This window comes from Micromesistius poutassou, assembly GCF_964030765.1.
Source record: "Micromesistius poutassou genome assembly, chromosome: 14".
Classification (NCBI taxonomy): domain Eukaryota; kingdom Metazoa; phylum Chordata; class Actinopteri; order Gadiformes; family Gadidae; genus Micromesistius; species Micromesistius poutassou.
In genome coordinates, this window is record NC_140284.1 from 4,718,785 (window position 1) to 4,741,311 (window position 22,527).

Below are 22,527 nucleotides of genomic sequence, written 5' to 3' on the forward strand. Positions count from 1 at the left end.
CCTGAATGTTCACGTGTTGCCCTAAAATGCTAATTATAACCGTCTACCTCTGGAGGTAGGAATGACAAAGGCACAGTTTGTTGATCTACTGCTCATGTCTGCCACTGGCACCCTATAAAAAAAATAAAAAATGTCTTTGGTGAATGACCGACATGTAGAAACCAGAGTCTCGTGCCATTCGTTCTCACACTCACACGCATTCTCTCTCTCTCTCTTTCTCTCTCTCTCTCTCTTTCTCTCTCTCTGTCTGTCTGTCTGTCTCTCTCTCTCTCTCTCTCTCTCAGAGTTTGGCCATCTTGGTCTTCCCTCTGCCGCTCCACTTGGGGATCCGGAACATGAGCAGGACGGCAGCCGCCAGCGCCAGCAGGACCCCCAGGCTGGGCGGCCCGCAGGGGCTGAACTCCTGGGCCAGTCCGGAGAGCAGCGGGGCCAGGATGCGTCCGACGGCCGTGACCGACTGCCCGGCCCCGATCAGCGTCCCGCTGGCCTGCAGCCCCCCCCGCTGCAGCTCCAGGTCCGTGATGCAGGTGCGCCCGATGGTGGTGGAGATGGCGAAGAAGGTGGAGCTGAGCACCACCTGACTCACGTTGGGCGCGGCGGCGTACAGGAAGATGAGGCCGCACGTCAGCACGGTGGAGTGCAGCAGCAGGGCGGGCATGTCCTTGCCGTAGAGCTGGGTGACGGGCCCCACCAGGCAGCCGGCCAGCGCGCCCAGCGTGCTGCTGTAGCTGATCAGGTAGCCCGTCACCTTGGGCCTGACGGAGAAGCGCTCCTCCATGGCCAGGGTGAAGTTGCTGTAGTACAGCATGATGCCGACGGCCATGAGCAGCCGCACCAGGAACAGGTCCCACATGTCCGACGTGGCCACCAGCCGGATCCTGGAGCCCACCGAGGCCAGCTGCCTCCAGGCGGGCCGCAGCAGGGACACGTGCCTCCAGCGGGGGCGGCGGGGGGGGAGGAGGCCGGCGGACGGCTTGCCCGGGACGGGGGAGGAGCCCGGGTCAGGGAGCTCCTCTTTGGGCGCGGCGTGGTGGTTGCTCCCCTGCGAGGAGCCGTTCTGGTAGGCCCCGTTCTTGGCGGCGTTCTCGTTGTGGTCGGGACAGATCTCGCAGATGTGGCTGTTGGAGTTGGCGTCGGTCCGCTTCACGAGCGCCTCACTCCACGGCAGCATCCACACCAGCCCTGGAGCCCACAACCCCCGTCAGTACACGTCGACGGCTCATTGTTCAGTGACGCCAGAGACTTCAGAATATGAATCGATGGTTCAAATGATGAAATACGTTTTAAACATTTTTTTATTTGATTTCCTACTTCCTATAAAAAATCCTCTTCAAACGCACCACTTTTATTCCCAGATAAGTACACAGACCATCATGTCAAAAGGGTCCATGGATAGCCGTATGTGTGTTGGGATGTGGATGTTTTTAAAAGGGAAAGCGCGTCTTATCTAATGTAAAACCAACGCAGTCTTGGCGTTAACTGCTGACGCAAAGGGTGTCCTTGTGCGTCTTCATTTGACACAGGGGGTTTTCAACTCATTACAATGTAATCCCTCCACGGCGAACAGTGATAAGTGCGTAACCCTTACCCCGACCCTAACCCTAACCACTACTACCCTAACCCTAACCACTACTACCCTAACCACTACTACCCTAACCCTAACCACTACTACCCTAACCCTAACCACTACTACCCTAACCCTAACCACTACTACCCTAACCCTAACCACTACTACCCTAACCCTAACCACTACTACCCTAACCCTAACCACTTCTACCCTAACCACTACTACCCTAACCCTAACCACTACTACCCTAACCCTAAAAGGCGGTACTTGGCCCTGCCATCGTACGGAAAAAAGATTTGCGGGAACGCTTTCCCCGGGCGTCAGATATCGCCGTGGAGGGATTACAAACCCCCTGCGACGAATGAAGACGCACAAGGACACCCTTTGCGTCAGCAGTTGAACTCAAGAGTGAGAATGTGTCTGTAAAACGGTACAATTTCATACGCGTGTCGGTCTGCAACATGCAGAGGGAATTGATGCTGCAGAACGCGGTGCACTGACTGCAATGTACACACACACACACAACCACCACCACCATCATCCTCCTCCTCCTCCTCCTCCTCCTTACCTGCGTTGAGGAGGAAGATGGCGGCGCAGGTGAACGAGGACGTGTAGAAGCCCCCTTCGTGTTCGGCCAGGTAGCCCCCCACCACGGGGCCCAGGATGAAGCCCACACTGGACGCTGCGTTGAAGTGTCCCATCACCAGGGGCCGCTCTGCCTCCGACACCAGGTCCGACAGCAGGGCTCTGCAGATGGACAGCGAGTGCTTGAAGAGCCCTGAGGGGACAAAGGGTGTGTGGCACATGCTTGCAGTTAATAACACGACTCCTTGTCTGCACAACTAACGGATTCCCTCTATTAGCCTTGGTTTGGGGTCTGGCCGAGGAAATAAAAATGACATATCCTCAATACAGAATTGCATGGTTGATGCACAATGTTATGCGTGAGTGTTACGGCATTGCCTACGTAACGGCATTGCCGCTTGTTACGAAAATCTATAGAAAAGGCATTTAGGGAAAAATGAAAAAATGGGCTGGTACAGTGAGAGATGTCATTATGGCACCTGGCCCATCCCGGGCCGGTAACCCCGGGATCCCTACTCACCCACGGGTATACGAGCGATGACAAACAGGGTGATGCTGGAGGACAGCCCCAGCAAGCCGTAGCCCAGCGAACTGAGCAGCAGGCAGGTCAGCAGAGAGTAGCGTCGCCCCACCACGTCGCTCCAGCTACCCTGCCACACACACACACACACACACACACACACACACACACACACACACACACACACACACACACACACACACACACACACACACACACACACACACACACACACACACACACACACACACACACACAACATAAACAACCATGTCCCTCTACATATGCTTTATATTCACGATTTATATACAGGATTTATAAAGGTGTTATCTTATATGTTATGTTAATTAATATTGAAAATTCCGCTTGATCTGTGCATATTCAAGCAGGGGGTGATTCTATTTTAAAAGTCAAATACATATTTCAGTTAGGGACCCAGAGTGGAGATACTGATAATAAGAATAGTAGTAAAAAACTCCTAAACTCCTAAAACACTCCTAAATACTTGAATAGACATAAGTCAAAACATCATAAAAGTCATAGTCAAATGGGAGAGATTGACTTGGTTATTATTATGAATCATTTATTTTTCAAAAGGTGCTTCACCTTGTAGGTGAACTAGATCGTTCTAGAGTCGCCAGCAGGAGGCCAGAGCTGTACAGGTGGGACAGCGATGGCCCACCGCCTGGCCAGCCCCCTGCTGCTCCCAGGAGAGAGAGCAGGAGGGGATCTCTAATTTACGTTTTGTAAGTCGCTTTGGATAAAAGCGTCCGCTAAATGCCCTAAATGTTAATGTAAACGGCTAACACACCCACAGATTAAACAGCTACAGAACCGGTGATGGCCAGATCTTATCGGGGCACTTATGACAAACTTAAAAATTATACACTTTTGGTGAGAAGTGTTTGATCTTCTGTTGCCTTTGGCATAGCCAGCAGTACTGCCTAATTTATACAATGATTATATCACTTCCAACCTGTAATTAAACAATTTGCATGTAGAAACCCCGCGGGCGGACCACCAGGAATGCGGGATCAGGTGTGGTTATAACAACATACTAATCAAAATGTCGAATCCTGAGCCCGCTGTGACTGCGCAATACGCGGTGGGATGGGAAGGGCCCGATGGCTACCAGAAACCAGCTAAAACAGGCGATGGAGCGTCATCCCCGTAACTCTTTCACTAAAGCTATCCTGTCCTGACATCTAAATCCCCTCACACACACACACACACACACATGAGCTTTTTGATGGAGATCCTGGTCAAACATCACAACAACACATTTGGACTGCGATACCATGCCCAGCCTCAAAATGGGGAATTGGTTTCCATCGATATAAAGGAATGGATACAGAGCCATCAGGTTGAGAATAGACCCAGAGAGGTTTAAGTGAGTGTAGACGTCAGCGCTGTACAGCGTATTCCTATGGAGCTCTTGGATTTTCCATCTTGACGCTGACGCTGAGTTCAAACTATGCAAAATTTGACCGGATGAGGCTGATCTTTCGAAGCGTGTCCAATCAGATTGTTTGAAGTTTAAAACCAATCTTAACACCAAGGGCTTACTACTTAGTTTATTCACCTAAATACATGCTTCCATACATATGCCATCAAAGGGGGAAATGCGATCAGCATACTAGCGTCTTTATAGTATTATTGATAAAGTAGTCTATAATACATTGACGGATGATAGACACCCTACATGTGAACACCCTACCCCTACATGTCCATGCACTAAGTGCTGAGTGGTAGGGACGAGGGGGATGATTGGGATTGGGCCTAAGACTGCTGGAGTCAGCCTTGCTTTGCCTTACATATGGACCTGCTGCCTGTCAAGACAGCCATCAATATTTAAACGCAGAATGGAACATGAGCAGGTTGGATGACCATGTTGGAGGATTAGTACATTGTTTTTGGATACAATACAGATGTCACCTTGTTTGGGGAACGGGTGACATCTGAGCTTTAATATTAGTTCTATCCTTCGGTCATTGTGAACACATAGTATATTGTAGGGCCACACCATCTGTGTGGCCCTACAATAGTAAACTACTGGTTGTTTGCCCGTGTTTTGTTTTGGTAGTTTCCATTGAGCAACACCTTCTTGACTTGAGTTTTGTGTGGCGACACAGCAAACCTAAATGCAGTTTTGTAGCAACCTGTGGCGAAGTGCGGGCTCCTTGTTCAGTATCGGTTAGAAGATCAAGGTAAACAAGCTTATGATATCCCTGAGAACCAGCTCCTCCAACGGCACTCTTCATGGAAATGTATGCATCTTCACAGCCAAGATGAAAACCCTGGCTCTTTTACCCCTCCACCGGGCCTCTCTATGACTGCTTATGTCTCTCTGGCGGACCACACCCAGAGATAGAGGCTTTAACAAGGTGCAGTGTATTACAAATTAGTCTCACACACTTTGAGTTCCGACTCTGTCTGCTAGGCGGAAAATCAATGGAAAAGTGTAAGAACTGGTCTGTCTTATGTATAATGTATTATCAATATATTCAAAAATAATTCCAGCTTTGCCAAAAAAGCCTTGATTCATTTGGATATGTAATCTGCCTTGCGTCACATATGACAGGTATGTAAAATTAGATAGCCCAGGGGACGGCCTGAGGGCTGCCAGCTGGTAACTGAATGGAATGAATGGACAAACAGACGCTAGAGATTCACCCGACGGCTTCCTCTCGCTTCTACAGTTTGGAATTGCAGTGTGTCTCCAGGACCCATTCAGGGAATGTGATCAGCCAATGACTGCCCCACGTTATCCACACTAACGCCCCACTCAAGTTTGAACCCCCATCTAACCATATTATGAAAGTACATCTAGAACTACCATTGCAGGGCAGAGAAGACACTCAAATTGAGTTTCTTCCACAACAACCATTCCTTTATGAAGTGTGATCCATACATGGACAGCAGATTCATACATCAGCATACTAACACATGGGGACACAGTAGGAACTGTCTCCATGAAAGGCAACAGCTTTGACATAACGTGTGCTCTTCTTCTTTCTGTCTTTTTCATGTGGTCCGTCCAGTGGAATTAAATAAAAAAAATCAGGTGACTAAAAACAAGCCTATCGAATCCACATTTCTTTAAATCTCTCTCTCTCTCTCTCTCTCTCTCTCTCTCTCTCTCTCTCTCTCTCTCTCTCTCTCTCTCTCTCTCTCTCTCTCTCTCTCTCTCTCTCTCTCTCTCTCTCTCTCTCTCTCTCTCTCTCTCTCTCTCTCTCTCTCTCTCTCTCTCTCTCTCTCTCTCTCTCTCTCTCTCTCTCTCTCTCAACACCTGGTCATGTTCATCCTGATACCAAGACTTGACAAACCCACGCACACACCACTCATGCACACACAAAAAACTGCCAGTGTAATAGAATTAAAACCAATCGAGTTTGCAGTGTTCTGGGTGTAGCCAGCGGAGATCTCCTCATAGAGAACTGGCTGTTCTCACCAGTTCTTTCTCCCCATTCCCGCACGGGAACCACAGATGACTCCTTATTTCTCTAATTTGTTGCATGACCCAAAGATTTAAGCCCATTAGAGCAGCCTTGGGCGGAGTGCAGGGAGACTTTGGTTGCTGTGGGATTCCGCATTCGGTTGGTCATTGTTTAGTAGTATTATCAAGACTTTTTTAAAAGGGCTGGTCCGGACACCCTTACTTTTAGACCACTGGACAAATGTGGTTGTGTTGCCCCTCGGTTGCCATGGGCACCACTTGAGCTTAATCTCACGTTATTTAGGATATGGGACGGGGTGTGTTGTTTAACACTATTTAATGACACGACAGCAAAATAAACTTGAAATGACTTAGAAACATTTAATTGAATACAAATAAAGAGAAATGTGTCATGCTTAACGATTTGGGAGCTTTCAATATTTATACTTACGACTATAGTACTGGAGAAGAGCTGCAGGATCCCATAGGTTGAACCTGAAACCCAACAATTAGTTTTACATTTACAGCAGATAATCAACATATGTCTCAAATAAAAGTGTCACAGATTATAACCACAGTTTCAACTATTCCTCAGTACTTCTACATGTATATTTTACACTGAAGTATAATCTATAAAAAAAAACAATCCCACATGAAAACTATGAGGTCAAGATCAAATCAGTATATTTTCCTAATTCATACGTCATCTAGGCTAGGTGTGGTTGTGGCCTGGATGACAGCCAAGGTGTGAACCCACATGGCTGTCCTGTGGTCACCGCCATCATACAACCAGAGCGCCAGCAGTGTCTAGTACCCACCTACGATGCCCGCCACCGTGGGACTGGCTCCCAGGTGCTTCACATGGTGGCTCAGCAGAGGAATGATCATACTCACTCCGAAGAGATCCTGTACAAACAGGGACAAAGGGGCGAGAGGGATATATTATTATGACAGGTTCTTCCTCAATAAAAACTCATACAACACTCATACACACAGTGGTGACTAATTGCTGTTCAGGTAGTAGGAAAGAAAACACTCATTCAACATCAACCGAAGCCTAACCTGCCTATCTGCATTCTTCAGTTTAATACTCCGGTAGTAATGATCCTGATTTATGCAAATTGGTCAGCCTATCCCTAGGTTTTTATAAGTGCTTTCTGACTAAGTTACTAAGGGGACCTTTAAGCAAATTCCATGAGAACCAATAGCTCAGCGAGAATAATAGCTCTCCTCATCACAAAATATTTAGATTTTTATATTATTATAATAATGGAACAATGTAGCTTTTATGAAAAAATAAATGAATAATAAAAATGAATAATGAATAATAATAATAATAATAATAATAATAATAATTAATTGAATTCATATAGCGCTTTTCTAGACACTCAAGACACCCAAAGCGCTTTTACAGTGAAGGGGGGACCTCACTAACCACCACCAATGGTCCGTGTTGTACTTGTTTATAAATGTCCTTTCACATGTTAAGGATGCAAGAGCATCTGAAAGACAGTCAGTCACCCTTTCAACACGTTTGTTTGACAGGGGTGCAGCGTTTGAGGATGCAACAATCAACCTACTTCAATGTGTCTACAAAACCTGTCCACGCATTGGAATCAAGTCAACTACAGCAACATTAAGTTAAATGGTGGAAGGTCAAAATCTATACCATTTAAATTGACATCAAATCATGACTTCTTAAAGCACAAACACAGACATGCAACATATACAGCATTGTTTCACTTACCATGAACCCCACCACATAGACACATTTTATAATCCGCGACTGTCTTCTTGGTTTATGTAACAATGTGTTACATTTTGTGTGATTCATTCTCCTGCAAGTAAAGCTCCCGGTATCCAATACGGAAGCAGTTATATGATGAAGTACAGTCCCACTATCCGGGTGATCGTCCATAACAACATTGGTAGGTTTAGGCTATGGCCGCACTGATGAGGGGTGGTATAATGATGATTTGCTTTTCTTATTTGCGAATAAAATAACAACACCTAGCCCGAGTGTTTTTTTAATCTACGGATAAATCCATCTTAAAACGAGATATCATGAATAAATACACCGATAGCTTGTAAGTAGATACATTACGATGTGCTTCGTATGGCGGAACCCTTCACATTTGGTATCGTCCGATTACGTCAGAACGCTCGCTTAATTTTGCATGCTGCTTCTCATAATACATCCAAGGCTGCTTCCCATATTCAATGGGACTTCCTTTAATTGTAACAATATGATAAACCTCAATACACCATGCATATATCATTTGTATATGTTCCTGAAAATATGAATATTAAATCCCGGGTTCTCTATGCAAAGCATTTCTTTGTTTTTGTCAGGTAATTATGATCGACAGCTCAGTCTGTATTGGTTAAAATTCTCGTTACTCGTGCCCCACCTTCTGGCCTAGGGAAGCACATCACCACGTGTCTGATGTGGACTTCAGAGATCAGTGACTCTTAAGGATGTAACTCTAGTACGTACTACTATGTATATTGTAACTATCGTAACAACACAATTTCAGGTTTTTCTATCTGTATTCTATCATAAATTAAGAATTTGAATTGTATTGTATATAAATACAAACATTTCTAATCTATTTAAATGTCATCATATGTCAATATCTTCTTTATTTTTTACATATGTACAGTATGTCTGCTGAATGTCTTTTCAATATAATTACTAAATATATACATTTGAACTATATGTACTGTATATATTATCACACACACACACACACACACACACACACACACACACACACACACACACACACACACACACACACACACACAAATAATAATAATAACAATGATAATAATAATAATAATAATAATCATGTCAACATCAGCAAAAGATGCAGTAGTAGTACTATAGGATTCACAGCACAGCCTTTAAAGGTGCGTATTAATCAGAGCCCTGGCTTGATGTCATGAGACCGTGTCTTGTTGTGGAGTCAGGTAACAGCTGAGAGCCACATTGACACGCATGTGTGAGGGCTCCTTTTTAAAGCCCCAGCAGCCTACTACTATCTACAGACACTGCCAAGGGAAATGGCAGCCCGTCTGCTCTTATAATGCGTGTGTGTTCTCAAGAGAGGGTGATATAGGAATAGCTTCCCTATGACTTCAGTCAGTTTACCCCTGCACCCCCGCTCCTGAAATTCCCATGTGTTTCATTGGGGGGGGGGGGGGGGTCCAGTTGCCAGTGGTTATTTTCGTGTTGATCTGCACGTTCCTTACGTTCTCCTACTGATCCCTCACACCCCAGCCCACCCTTGCTCCAACCCCACCCATGCACACGCACGCACACACGCCCAACCCCGACGGAACACTCTGTCAAGACCACCAGCAGTCACTTTGGATCAAACCCCCAAAATAACCTGGGAGAGGGGGGAGGGAGGGTCTCGATGCAGTGAGGGTCCAAGGGGGGTCATGTGCACAGACCTGCTATGCCAAACAAATTCACAGACTGTAGTGGAGGCGAGATCCAAGTTCCAGGAACAACCCAAGTGTACAGAGTGGGGACACATCGCACCTCTTCGGACTTATTGTATCACACAAGGAGGACCGGGGACCAGAGAGCAAGCACAGCTTGTGATTGTTCACAGCAGCTGCTTCCTGGCCGTGCCATTAGGTGGCTCTTCAGCCTGCCTGCGCCATGAAGTTGAGCGTGGCCCTGTTCTTTGCGGGGATCTTTGGGGCGCTGGCCACCCTGTGCGTCCTCCTCTCGTTCGGAACAGATTACTGGCTCCTGGCCTCTGAGAAATGCTTGCCGGTGCCCGCTGCGTCTGTCCGGCCCGGGGAAGTGGCGACTGAGGTGAGCATAACAACATGGATCTGTCAGTGCTATGAATCTGGTCGTGTTTGATTCTGGTTTGGTTTATTCCACAATGGACCTTGAAAGGAGGCCTACACATGAGTATGAAATTATCTTTTGGGAAAGTTGGTGACAAAATTGTTGAATGTCCATTTTTTTTTAAAGAGTTGACTAGTTGAGTATTTGTGCATCCATTGTGTTTAAGTCAGGGTATGACAAATTGTTTTTTTGTCTTTTTGTCTTTTTGCGTCCTCACAGTAATCAATTAATTAAATAAAATACAATAAGACAACAAAATAAACCTGGTATCTGTGTCAAAGTCCTGTAATGAGTCGTCCCCTAAGCCGTCCAATCATTTCATTCTGACCGAATGAAATGATTGGACGGCTTACCTGTCTGTCTACCAACTACTCATCTACCTGCACACATTCTGCCTGCGCACACACTGTGCAGGAGTCTACCACAATGCTCCGCAGAGCTATTGCTAACGCTAGCAAGCTAGTCATGTGTTTTCGGGGAGTGAGACCCTAACCCTGAAGGGAGGGGCGGGATGTTTGCGGGTTGGATAATTTCAATCTCTAGCGTATTCTTACTGGTTTCTCTAAGTTGCCTACCCCAGCTTTAAGCTGACAACACAACACAATCCAAACAACCTTCGGGTTGACAGCAGAGCGGACAGGCATCTCCTGGCAGCTCCCCTCTGCCTGTAACAGGACACTGTCCTACTGTAGTGGTTGTGCAGCTATGCAGAGGACACAGATATAATATATGCCCGGTGATAGATTCACCAAGTAGCCCTACTACTTGAATAGCAGTGATACTTTGTGGTTCATCAAATATCGCCTGCTACAGCAGTTCTAGCTTCTCATAATTTGCTGCAGGATGGGAGCAGGCATGCAGATCTGATATCAGATCATCACTATGAAATTGATTTGTAGTGTAGTCTGAACACACTGAAGGAGTAAAGAGAGACTAAACTCACCTTTCCAAACAAGACGACACACATTTAATGTTAGTTATAATGAGAGCTGTAAAACAAGCTATAGGAAGATGAATTAAATGTTTGCCAACAGATGCAACATCATTATAATATTATATTATGATTTGTATGTATGAATCAATATTTTGGAATACATTGTTGCAAACTCCTAGCAGGATTTTGGATTGTTTGGTGATTTTTTTTACAAATTCAATACAGACCTCATAATCTATTTGGATGTATATATAATATAGGTGAGACATGTCCGGAAAAGTTGGAATAATTAAATGTAAGTCAGTCCTACTGTTCTGGCAACTTTAACTCCATCCTCCTGTGTGTGTGTGTGTGTGTGTGTGTGTGTGTGTGTGTGTGTGTGTGTGTGTGTGTGTGTGTGTGTGTGTGTGTGTGTGTGTGTGTGTGTGTGTGTGTGTGTGTGTGTGTGTGTGTGTGTTAGAGAGAAAGAGAGTGAGAGAGAGGACAGCATCAGCTGTCCTCTCTGTAAATGACAGTTAAATGACAGTTAGGTCTAAACTAAGATAATTAGTCAACTTACCATGGCTCTCAGTTAAACCTGTTTCTCTCAACCTTTGACCCTGGACTTTCACCCAACCACCGGCTGCCTTCAGTGTCCTCATTTCAATAGCATGACGACCTAGCATTGCGCCAAACGAATAGTGCCCGCTACATACACAACAATTGTATTTCTCCATCGTATTATAATTATAGGCCCCTCCTTTAACAGCAAGGAGATTTGGTGTTCAATGGCGAGGTCCAGGCGGACTCCACCACCTACTACCACGAGGGCTTCTTCTGGAAGTGTGACTGCATCGATCAAGGCGAAGACGACACTCACCTGATGTGGAAACTGTGGCTCAGTGAGTTCGCGAGTTTGAGTTTGCTTGCTAAAATTGGGAAAGATCACTGCACGACTCCTAACCACTTAATGTTCACGGAGCAGGTTTTTGTGTGTGTGGGGGGAGGTCAAGGTGGGCCAGAATAAAAATGATTTATAAAGGAAAAATGTATGGAAAAGACTCGTTCATGACTCACACTTTATTCTTCCGAAACTTTATAGTCCTGATGTTATTTTAAAGCAAATAGCTCTGGATGATTTGATTTACAATCCAAATGATGCTGTCATAATGGTGTTATCATTTTCCTTTCTTTTTCTCTCAATCCAGCAAATCAGCCACAATCCAAAATGTGTGTCCATGCCTACCTGTTCCCATTCCCTATGGACCCAAGCGCCCACAATGCTACAAACTATGACTCCGCTATAAGTAAGTCAAGTAGTTCTGTGTGTGTGTGTGTGTGTGTGTGTGTGTGTGTGTGTGTGTGTGTGTGTGTGTGTGTGTGTGTGTGAGTCTATCCGTGTGAGCGTGTGTGTTTGTATGCATCTGTTACTTGCTTGTATCCGCTACCTTAGCTACCTCAAACCGTTTCATGTGCATGGTTGGGCTGTTCATTCTGGTGGTTCAGTGGTTCATGGGACGTGATGACGAGTGCTTCTTGTGTGTGTGTTTTCAGTCTACAGGGGCTTCTGGAGCGTGTTCATGCTCATCGGCGTAGCAACGGCGGTGGTCGGGGGATTCGTCATCATCTGTGCCGCTCCGTTCGCCAGCCACCAGCTCTACAAGGCCGGGGGCGGGCTCTTCCTGGTGTCTGGTAGGACGCGCCGCTCCTCCTCTCTTCCTTGTATTTGATTTGACTTTTTGATTGACTTTTTGATTGACTTTTTGATTGACTTTTTGATTGACTTTTGCCCCCTGGCTGGGAGTATGGGGGTTTCTCCCTACTTGAGTTAAAAAGTTATGTTAAGTTAATCACTTTATAACTTTAATTTTACAGGTCCCATATTATGCTTTTTGGGGGTTAATAAGTAAATGTGGGGGTACTACTTGAATAGGGTTACATGCCTTGGTGTTAAAAATGCCCCTTATTGTTGTCACCCTGTGAATCTCTGCGCCAAACCAATTTGAGCGTCATGTCGCATTATCACAGCAGTAAATGCAGAGTGCAAACAAGGTGTTTTACGCACTAAGTGAGGGCTGTTCTCGGGAGGCGAGAGTACTCCCCCTGGCTCGGACTTTAATTTATTTAGCTTGTCAGACCGTATAAAACGCACAGACACACACACACACACACACACACACACACACACACACACACACACACACAGACTCTTCTGAGTTAATGTTCTCCTCGTCTTTTCTCTCCTATGCCATCGCTCCTCCCTTGCCTCCCTCAGGTGTGTTCCTGCTGTGCGTGGTGGTGATGTACGTGCTGTGGGTGCAGGTGCTGGACGTGGTGAATCTCTACGTGGACTACCAGCGCTCCAACTTGTGTCCCGGGTTCGAGTTGTCCCTCCACTATGGCCCCTCGTTCATGCTGGCCCCCGTGGGCATCGCTTTCGCCCTCCTGTCCGGCCTCCTCTTCCTCCTCATCGGCAGGTCCATCCGGATCCACTGCCACTGAGCTATCCTCCTGAAACACGGGATCCTCTGGAACATTCTACTTTACTTTCACCTTTTTTTTTTCTGCTGACGTGATCTGCTGGCCTCTCCTTGGTTGCTGTGAGAATCTGCATTCAGTTGGTTAAGCTTATATTGTTTAGTAGTATTAATAGGGGTCGGTGTAGCTCAGGAGGTAGAGCGGGTTGACTTGTAACTGGAAGGTTGTTGGTTTGATCCCCGGCTCCTCCTAGCTGAGTGTCGATGTGTCCCTGAGCAGGACACTTAACCCTAACTGCTCCTGACGAGCTGGCTGTCGCTTTGCGTGGTTGACGTGTGTGTAATAACCGTTGTTTGTCGCTTTGGATAAAAGCGTCTGCTAAATGTATAAAATGTAGTATTATCAAGACTTTTTTAAAAGCGCTGGTCCAGACTCTGTTACTTTTAGACCACTCGACAATGTGGTTGTGTTGCCCCTCGGTTGCCATGGGCACCACTTGAGCTTAATCTCACAATAGTTATTTAGGATATGGGACGCGGTGTGTTATTTAGCACTTTTTAATTACATGAAAGCAAAATAAACCTGAAACATTAAATTGTATACAAATAAAGGGAAATGTATCAAGCTTAACGGTTTGGGAGCTTTCAATATTTATACTTACATCAATACTTACGACTATAGTAGATGAGCTGCAGGATCCCATAGGTTGAACCTGAAACCCAACAATTAGTTTTTTATTACAGCAAATAATCTAACATATCTCTCAAATAAAGTGTGACAGATTATAACCACAGTTTCAACTATTCCTGAGTACTTCTACATGTATATTGTACACGGAAGTATAATCTATAAAAAACAATCCCACGTGAAAAGTAAGAGGTCAAGATCAAAAAAGTATTTTTGGCATACGAGAATAATCGCTCTCCTCATCACTAAGTGTGAATCAATACATTTTGATAGTAGTCCTTATGTATAGCTATTTTTGATATATAATAATGTTACGATGCAGCTTTTATGAAAATATCCTCTTGTCTTACTCTCGGTCCCTGTTGTCCTTGTTTATACATTTTATTTCACATGCAAAGGATTGAGGAGCATCTGAAAGATGCTCAACACGTTTATTTGACAGGAGTGCTGCGTTTGAAGATGCAACAATCAACCCACTCGAACCCGTTGGCAATTCATTTAAAAATCATCTTTGTTTGAATTATTTTAACATCCCCACAGTAATCAATAAATTATCTGTAAACACAAAAATAAATCTGGTATCCATGACTGTCGCAGTCCTGTAATTAGTCGTACCATAAGCCATCAATCATTTCATTCTGACCAAATAAAATGATTGGATGCTTACCTGTCTGTCTACCAACTACTCGTCTACCTGCACACACTCTGCCCGCACACTCATTGTGCAGGAGTCTACCACAACGCTAGGCACACCTACTGCTAAAGCTAGTCATGTACATTTTTTAAGTTTCATAGTATTGAACAAACTGACGGAGTGGCCGCATTTATCTTACCTTTCCAAATTAGACAACACACATTTCATGTTAGTTATAATCAGAGCTGTAAAACAAGACATAAGGGATAGGAAGACGAATTGAACGTTGGCCAACAGATGCAACATCATTCTAAAATTCTATTATGATTTGAATATTTGAGTAAATATTTTTGATACGTCAACATACATTGTTGATACTTTGGAAAAAAATCCTAGCTGGATTTTGGATTGTTTGGTCATTTTTTTCCAAATTCAGTACAGACCTCATAATCTACTTGGATATCTATATAATATAGGTGAGACATGTCCGCGATAAAGTGGCATAATTGGGCTGAATTCCCTGAATCAGAACCTGGCCAGCATGCTGGCCGACAACTGACATGGGGTCCGGGGTGGTCTTTTCCCCCACCTCTTGACCCCCAGTTACAGCTGCTGTGTGGCAGGGAGTGACTCTGTGGCAACTTGCTGTAAGAATGTTCTGATAAACCTGAAAAAGTCAGTATACCGTTCTGGCAACTTTAACCCCATCCTCCTTTTGAGGAGTGTGTGTGTGTGTGTGTGTGTGTGTGTGTGTGTGTGTGTGTGTGTGTGTGTGTGTGTGTGTGTGTGTGTGTGTGTGTGTGTGTGTGTGTGTGTGTGTGCGTGCGTGCGCGTGCGTGCGTGCGTGTTAGAGAGAAGAACAGCGACAGAAGCTAAATGACAGTAAGGTCTAAACTAACATAATTAGTCAACTTTCCGAGGCTCTCAGTTGTTGACTGTTGTTATTTCTTGAGTTAGAATTATCGTTATTAATAATTATTGTTGAGTTATTGTTGAATTATCTTTTATTGTTAACACTAACCTATATTTTAAGAAAGTGTATGTATGTATGACCATTCTGATTGTTTTTTGTACACACAAACACACACACACACACACACACACACATACACCCACCCACCCACCCACACACACACACACACACACACACACACACACACGCACACACACACACACAGACTCTTCTGAGTTAATGTTCTCCTCGTCTTTTCTCTCCTATGCCGTCGCTCCTCCCTTGCCTCCCTCAGGTGTGTTCCTGCTGTGCGTGGTGGTGACGTACGTGCTGTGGGTGCAGGTGCTGGACGTGGTGAATCTCTACGTGGACTACCAGCGCTCCAACTTGTGTCCCGGGTTCGAGTTGTCCCTCCACTATGGCCCCTCGTTCATGCTGGCCCCCGTGGGCATCGCTTTCGCCCTCCTGTCCGGCCTCCTCTTCCTTCTCATTGGCAGGTCCATCCGGATCCACTGAGCTCTCCTCCTGAAACACGGGATCCTCTGGAACATTCTACTTTACTTTCACTTTTTTCTGCTGACATAATCTGCCGGCCTCTCCTTGTTACACGGACGCTATTGTAGTTTAGCGGCAGCTCTTTGGTATAAAAGGAAAGGAGGAAAAACTAGTTTGACAGTTGAAGAGTTCTTTGAGGGATTAAAAGCCTGCCTCAGTGTAATCTCAGAAATGGCAACTTAATCGCCACCTACTGAACTACTTTGACTGGGACTACGAACCATGAATACCAATGAAGCAAAGTTGCACATAGTGTGTCTGAACTGAACCTCCTTGTTTTCAAGTCCTGGAGGCGGTTCAACACAGACGCGCCGTTTTTTTTTGTTGTAGTCCATTCTCTTTTGCTGTAGGGTTTATTTCAAAACCACGGGCCCTCTGGGGTCACAAGGCAGATAATAAACCTTGATGTGTGTATCCGTGCGCTTGGTCTTCTTAACCGTTCCCTTGGATTCCCAAACCGTGTGCATGGTTTTCCCAATCCGTGCCGATGGATTTGGTTCATAGCATCCTGTCAGTGCCTTCTCCTGTGCTATAGTCTGATCGAGTTGCAGCATGACATAAAGCAACTCCCACCGCTGATGTACTGAGAGTATGTCATTAAGAGCACTCAGAGTATGTCATTGCTCTCTGACTGAAACACTATGTTTGCATCATCTTGAATATATCTTATACTCATGCACGACGCTTCATGGGGAATCCCTGCTGTGTAGAACATACCAGATCCCTGCACTGTGCACGGATTGGGAATCCGAGGGAACTGTTTACGAATCCGTTCGCACAAATTTTTATTTTTATTTCGAAATATGCTGAATGTAAATATAATAGAATAATAAATAATAACGGTTATGAACTACTTTTACCAAATTACCATTAGATCACAATTCATTTCTCACTTTCTCACTGCCCTCCCCCCCCCCCCACACACACACACACACTAAGAAGCTTGTTCTTTTTGTCAGGCCATCATTGTAAATAAGAACTTGTTCTTAATGATCTGCCTGGTTAAATAAAGGTTAAATAAAAAAAAAATATATATATAACGTAACAAAGTACATATTGTTGGGTGCGTGGTTGCGTGTGGTCCAAATTGTAATCCTCAGCCACTCGATTTCACCAATTCCAACCGCCACAAGAGGGCAATGTTATCTCACTTGATTTAGACGCAGGGTTAAGGAGCACAAATCCCATTTTGCTTATCACTAGTCTATGTGGCGTTATGCATTTAATCACAACTTCAGAGGTAGTATCTGCAGATGAAAGTATTCACACCTCGGCCGACAGACGGATGGTAATTTCACTCATGAATGGAGCATTTGATCAGGATCTGAATGGGTCCTGTGAGTGTGTATCCACCCCGCTGCCTTCCCGGCTTCATAATATACTTATCATACGTTCAGAAAGAACACAACATCAGAGGGAATCTTTGGAAACCAAGTGTGCTACAAAATGTAACGCACAAAGTAACGGGGTGACTCGGGGATGCAGATGACTCCACTAATGAGTGGAGTCCACATTTGCGTGTGTGTTTGTGCGTGCAAACGTGCGTGCGTGTGAACTGTTTTTGGTTAATTTGCGCCAGTCCACACCGATGAGATACAATTGACAACATATATAGAATAAATGTAATGTATGTCTATAAAATTGCATATTAAAATGGCAGGCCAAAGTGAGGTATAGTATGGGAAGTGACGTAGAAAATGGGAGATATTGCAATGTCAGAAAGGATCACAATGTGGGTCTCAGTATTAGAAGTTTAAATTAGCCAATTGGCTGCTTGCAAAATAGATTTCTTATCTTAAGGACTTCCCGTTTCATTAAAATTCTAATAACATTGACAATTTTTTGGGGGATTTTAACCTTCTCTGCCATCTTCAATGTGTAGGGTCCTGTCGTAGTGAGATGATGTAATAGACAATTCAGAAAAGACAGTATGAGAGGAGCTGGAAAAATAGTGAAAATACACAGTTGATGAAAAAGAGAGACGAAGAAAAATATGAAGGGGCAAAGAATTTATTAAGGAGCATGAAAGATAGAATGAATGAAATCAAAAAAGAAAGAAAGACAGAAAGAAAGAAAGACAGAAAGAAAGAAAGAAAGAAAGAAAGAAAAAAGAAAGAAAGAAAGAAAGAAAGAGAATTGAAAGAGAAAAAGAAAGAACAAGAAAGAAATTAATAAAAGAAAAACAAACTAATTAAGGAACGAAAAGGGGAAATAACGGAAAGAAGAAAACAAAAGGAAGAAGGAAAGCAATGAAGAAAGAACGAAAATAATTCACGGGGGAAAAAAAAACGGACAAAGGATACAAGTGAAGGAAATGTATAAGGAAATCAAGAAAGAGGGGGGAGGAGAAAGGAAGGAGTGAAAAAAGGGGAAGAAAGAAAGAAAGGCAGAAGAGAGCAGGGCTGGGAGGCAGCGAGGGGAGCGTGGATGCAGGTGTGAGGAAGGCAACCTCCAGAGCCAGCCAGTTGCAGACAGTAATGTCATCAGAGTGGGACTCCCAGCTGAATTCAGTGCTGTTCTGCATGATTGCCCATGATAATTGTGTGTTGATAGGGAGCGCCGGAGATGGAGTATAATTTCCACCGAGAGATTCCTAAACAAATACCTGTGCTCAGCAGTGAGATGGAGGGGCGGGAGGGGGGGTGCTGGGGGGGGGGGGGGGGGGGAGGGGGTTGAGGGGGATGGGGAGGAGGAGGAGAATAGAGGATGAGGGAGATAGTGGATGTGGCTGGGGGTGAGGGTGATCAGGGTTGAGGCTGAGTGAGATTGGGAATGAGAGGGTAAGAGGTGTAGGAAATGAGAAAAGGAGGAGGTGAATGCAGTGGTCTTAAAGCAGGTGTTGGTGTATTGTGTGATGTGGCCGAGGGTGGATTTGAAACATTTAGGGAAAACATTCAAAGAAATGCAGTGCTTGCTATCCCTCTACAAATAATAATAATACGGTTAGCCCATTTATTATTTGAATCATGACACAACAGGGATTTAATGAAATGATATTTACATATTTTGAATTTCCACAAGTAATTCTCTATTGTGTCCGAAATGTTATAATTGATATAATGATGACAATGACTTAAAAATGATCAAATATATTATTTTAAATGCTCCCTAACCGGTGAAATCATTTTAAACTGTGATGCCAGTGGCATCACAGTGAGGTCTCTCAAAGCACACCGCTCACCATGAGAAAGGACCAAGACAAAAGGTGTGTGGGACTAAAACTGTAGCATGTGTGCCATTGATCGGCCTGAGCTTTTTACTCATTGTCAGATGGGCAGCAGATAGCATCAGCAGGGGTAGATGAACAGATAAGGTTTTAGTGGACTAATGTATATTTAACCTTGAGTGGGGGATAAGGCTAATTGGAAAAACACTATGTGCCTGAGCGCTCCCCACGCGGGACACATCAGTGTAGTTATCATCTCTAAGAGTCTTATCTGGCTAATGTATCATAATCTTAGGCGACATTTAAGTCGGATTATATTTCAATCTGATTAATTCCAATGCTGGGGAAAAAGAAAAGTATTTGACTTGCATGTACAACATGGCAAGTCAGATTACACGCTACTTTCCTCTTCAGAGCTAGTTTTACATAATTTCCGATTCGTTGTGAAATAATGAATAGACAATGGGCTGTATAATTGCGAGAAATTTACAATTCAGAGCACTACGTCGTAGGATCACTATGCATAATTCAGAGTGTTGAACACATAGGCCAATGGTGTTAATGGCAGCAAAAGTTACTAAACTCAAGAACAAACGACTGCAAATAAACAAAAAGGTTTAATTTTCCATTTCTACTTTTGACAAATAATGTCCCGAGACATCAACCCTCTTTGAATCGACGCAAACAAAAATGACCCTACAAGTGTCGTTGAAGCACCTATACCCATCACCCACTGAAGAGTGAGCGTTTCCATCATTTCAATGGGGAATAGAAACCCCCCATAAAGGGCCATAGAGGCCCCTGAGTGTAAGCCCCTTTAAACCATACCTTGATCGAGGGTCTCCTTCCCGGCCTCAAAACATCTATTGCCCTCCAGCCTCGGTGTGTGCATGTAAATTGCATTCCGGAGCGTGAATGAATAGCTCTTGTAGGCTACACGCTCAGGGTCGATTTTCAAAGACATGCTAATGTTTTTTTCTTTTTTTTAGTGGAACTCCACTCAGTGATCCCCTCTCTAAACTGCCAGTGTGACTGTGAGGGAGGATGATTGGCACAAGGCTGAGTCCACCATGTTCTGCTGTCATTCCAAGCAGTAAACACACACACACACACACAAACACACACACACACACACACACACACACACACACACACACACACACACACACACACACACACACACACACACACACACACACAGATCCCAAACTAATAATCCAATCACCATTTAGTCACTTCCTCTTTGTGATGCTCTCAAAACATTTTAATAGGTGTCTGCTTTTAGTGTCAAGCTTTTTTTTTTTTTTTTTTTTAATATAGTTAACAGTTATTTGTCAAATGAAACAACATTTTTTTGTCACTGTGGTGCTAAGTAAATACATGGTGTGTTGTGTAAGTGAGCCACGCATGCAGGGAGGTTTACTCACCCAATAGCTTTCTCACATTTTAATCCCCTTTTTGGGTGGCTTGCTACATTTCAGCACCAGGCAGCTCTTCATTTGGGCTTGGCTTCCCCTCAAGCAATTAATTAATGCTACAGTACAAACAGCCGATGGATTTGGTCATGAATATTCAAATCAACCTCTTGCATATCATTTCTTATTCAGCGTTGTAACAAGGGGGCTATGGTGAAGCAGGCATCATTGCTTCAAAGCCTGTAGGGCTTTTTCTCCTCCTCTACCTATCCATCGCTCTCCATAGGGTGACTATAACCTCTTTATCTGACATGCCCAGGATTAACAAGTTGTCAAATTTCATCTCTCATGTGGTCTATCATATTCCACTGTGGTTTTCAAATATATGTTTTTTTCATTTGGTCGGTTAAAAAGGAGCTTTAATCCTTTAATTATTTAAGTATTTTTTATACTCTTTTTTAATACACTTTTTATATAATAAAAGGTAATTAAGGAATTCATATTACTGCCAGGAGATCTTTAAAACTGATTTAATAATTGACACTTAATGATCTTGCCATATACCTGGTCAAATGGGATGGCATAATCATTTTCTGTGATTTGTTTTGCAATATAATTTGATGGGATTTAAAATATATTGCATTCATTAATGCAAATGGAACATTGTATCAATTCATTATTAGATTAGATTATGAGATACGATTGCTTAGGTTCCCTCCTTAAATCATCATTAATGATGATTTATAAATACTACTATAAAATACTATTCTTATTCTTATTATTTTTAATATTATTATATATATATATTATTATACACATTTTAAATATAATAATATTGCCCTTTTACAAAATATTGTCAACAATGTATTTATGGTATGAATAAAACAAATATAAATATACTACAACTAAGTAAAGTTCTCTTTGTTTTTCTGAACACAACTTGATACTTTATTGTGCCACAAGGCACCATTTGTTAAACTACTTACAAACTTTGATGGAACCAACATTTCCTTCACATCAGTCTCAGTGGTACAATAAAAAATGTTTTTTGTTCCATTTCAATGAACAATAATTCCTCAGACTATTTTAATGTTATACATATTTATATTATTTAAAAGAAGCCACTGCCATGTCACTGTGCTTAAAGCGCATCAGTACGCGCAAATGGATTCAAATATATACACATATTTGTCTGATTTAAATCCGGAAAAATACACAATTTAGATTCCGCTATTCAAATTTGTACCTTCTTTGTTTTGGTCTTCATGTGTATTCATTAGTGATTGCTTTTTTATGCGACCCGACTTCATTAGAGTAACATTTATGAAAATCACTCAGTATTATGGATTAAATTACGCCAAAGAAAACACAGACCTATTACTAACACTTGAACTATGTCGGTACAGGGGTGGGGGGACGTTACCGCATGAGCAACGCGGTCCTCAGATGTCAGGTCTAGTCGCACTCTGCCTGGACGCTGATGTCAGGTTTACACAGATGTACGCCACAATACCATGTAGTCCTATCGTAGCCCCGGGGAACATATATACATTACACGTTGCTCCACCATATCACCCCCCAGGCCCAGCCTGCTTGGGTGGAAACAAAAGAAAATACCAGGCCAGAGGTGAAAGGTTAATTTCAGTTAATAAAAAAACAGAATAAGTAGTGTACTGAATCCGCTGCATTTTAACCAAATACCCACTTCTAACTGAAATATATAGGCTCTTATAATGACGTAGGTTGCT

The 22,527-nt window shown here is 43.7% G+C and overlaps 2 protein-coding genes across 2 annotated transcripts; one reads left to right on the forward strand and one right to left on the reverse strand.

The window, feature by feature from the left end:
* Positions 1–280: 280 nt before the first annotated feature.
* Positions 281–8,026, reverse strand: slc67a2 (solute carrier family 67 member 2; the record flags this gene model as incomplete). Its single annotated transcript, XM_084478311.1, has 6 exons — positions 281–1,182; positions 2,136–2,345; positions 2,673–2,802; positions 6,560–6,603; positions 6,927–7,014; positions 7,856–8,026. 6 exons carry the CDS (start codon positions 8,024–8,026, stop codon positions 281–283), a joined length of 1,545 nt encoding a protein of 514 aa, XP_084334437.1.
* A 1,516-nt stretch (positions 8,027–9,542) lies between these two features.
* Positions 9,543–14,000, forward strand: tmem182a (transmembrane protein 182a). Its single transcript, XM_084478496.1, has 5 exons — positions 9,543–9,940; positions 11,662–11,794; positions 12,101–12,199; positions 12,447–12,584; positions 13,168–14,000. The coding sequence occupies exons 1-5, from the start codon at positions 9,782–9,784 to the stop codon at positions 13,392–13,394; spliced, it is 756 nt and encodes a 251-aa protein (XP_084334622.1). The 5' UTR covers positions 9,543–9,781; the 3' UTR covers positions 13,395–14,000.
* Positions 14,001–22,527: the final 8,527 nt, after the last annotated feature.

Bases quoted from the DNA above. Each gene is read 5' to 3' on its own strand.
- tmem182a (XM_084478496.1), top strand. From the start codon at position 9,782: ATGAAGTTGAGCGTGGCCCTGTTCTTTGCGGGGATCTTTGGGGCGCTG. The intron at 9,941-11,661 runs GTGAGCATAACA...CTCCTTTAACAG, and splicing joins CCGGGGAAGTGGCGACTGAG to CAAGGAGATTTGGTGTTCAA. The intron at 12,585-13,167 runs GTAGGACGCGCC...TGCCTCCCTCAG, and splicing joins CGGGCTCTTCCTGGTGTCTG to GTGTGTTCCTGCTGTGCGTG.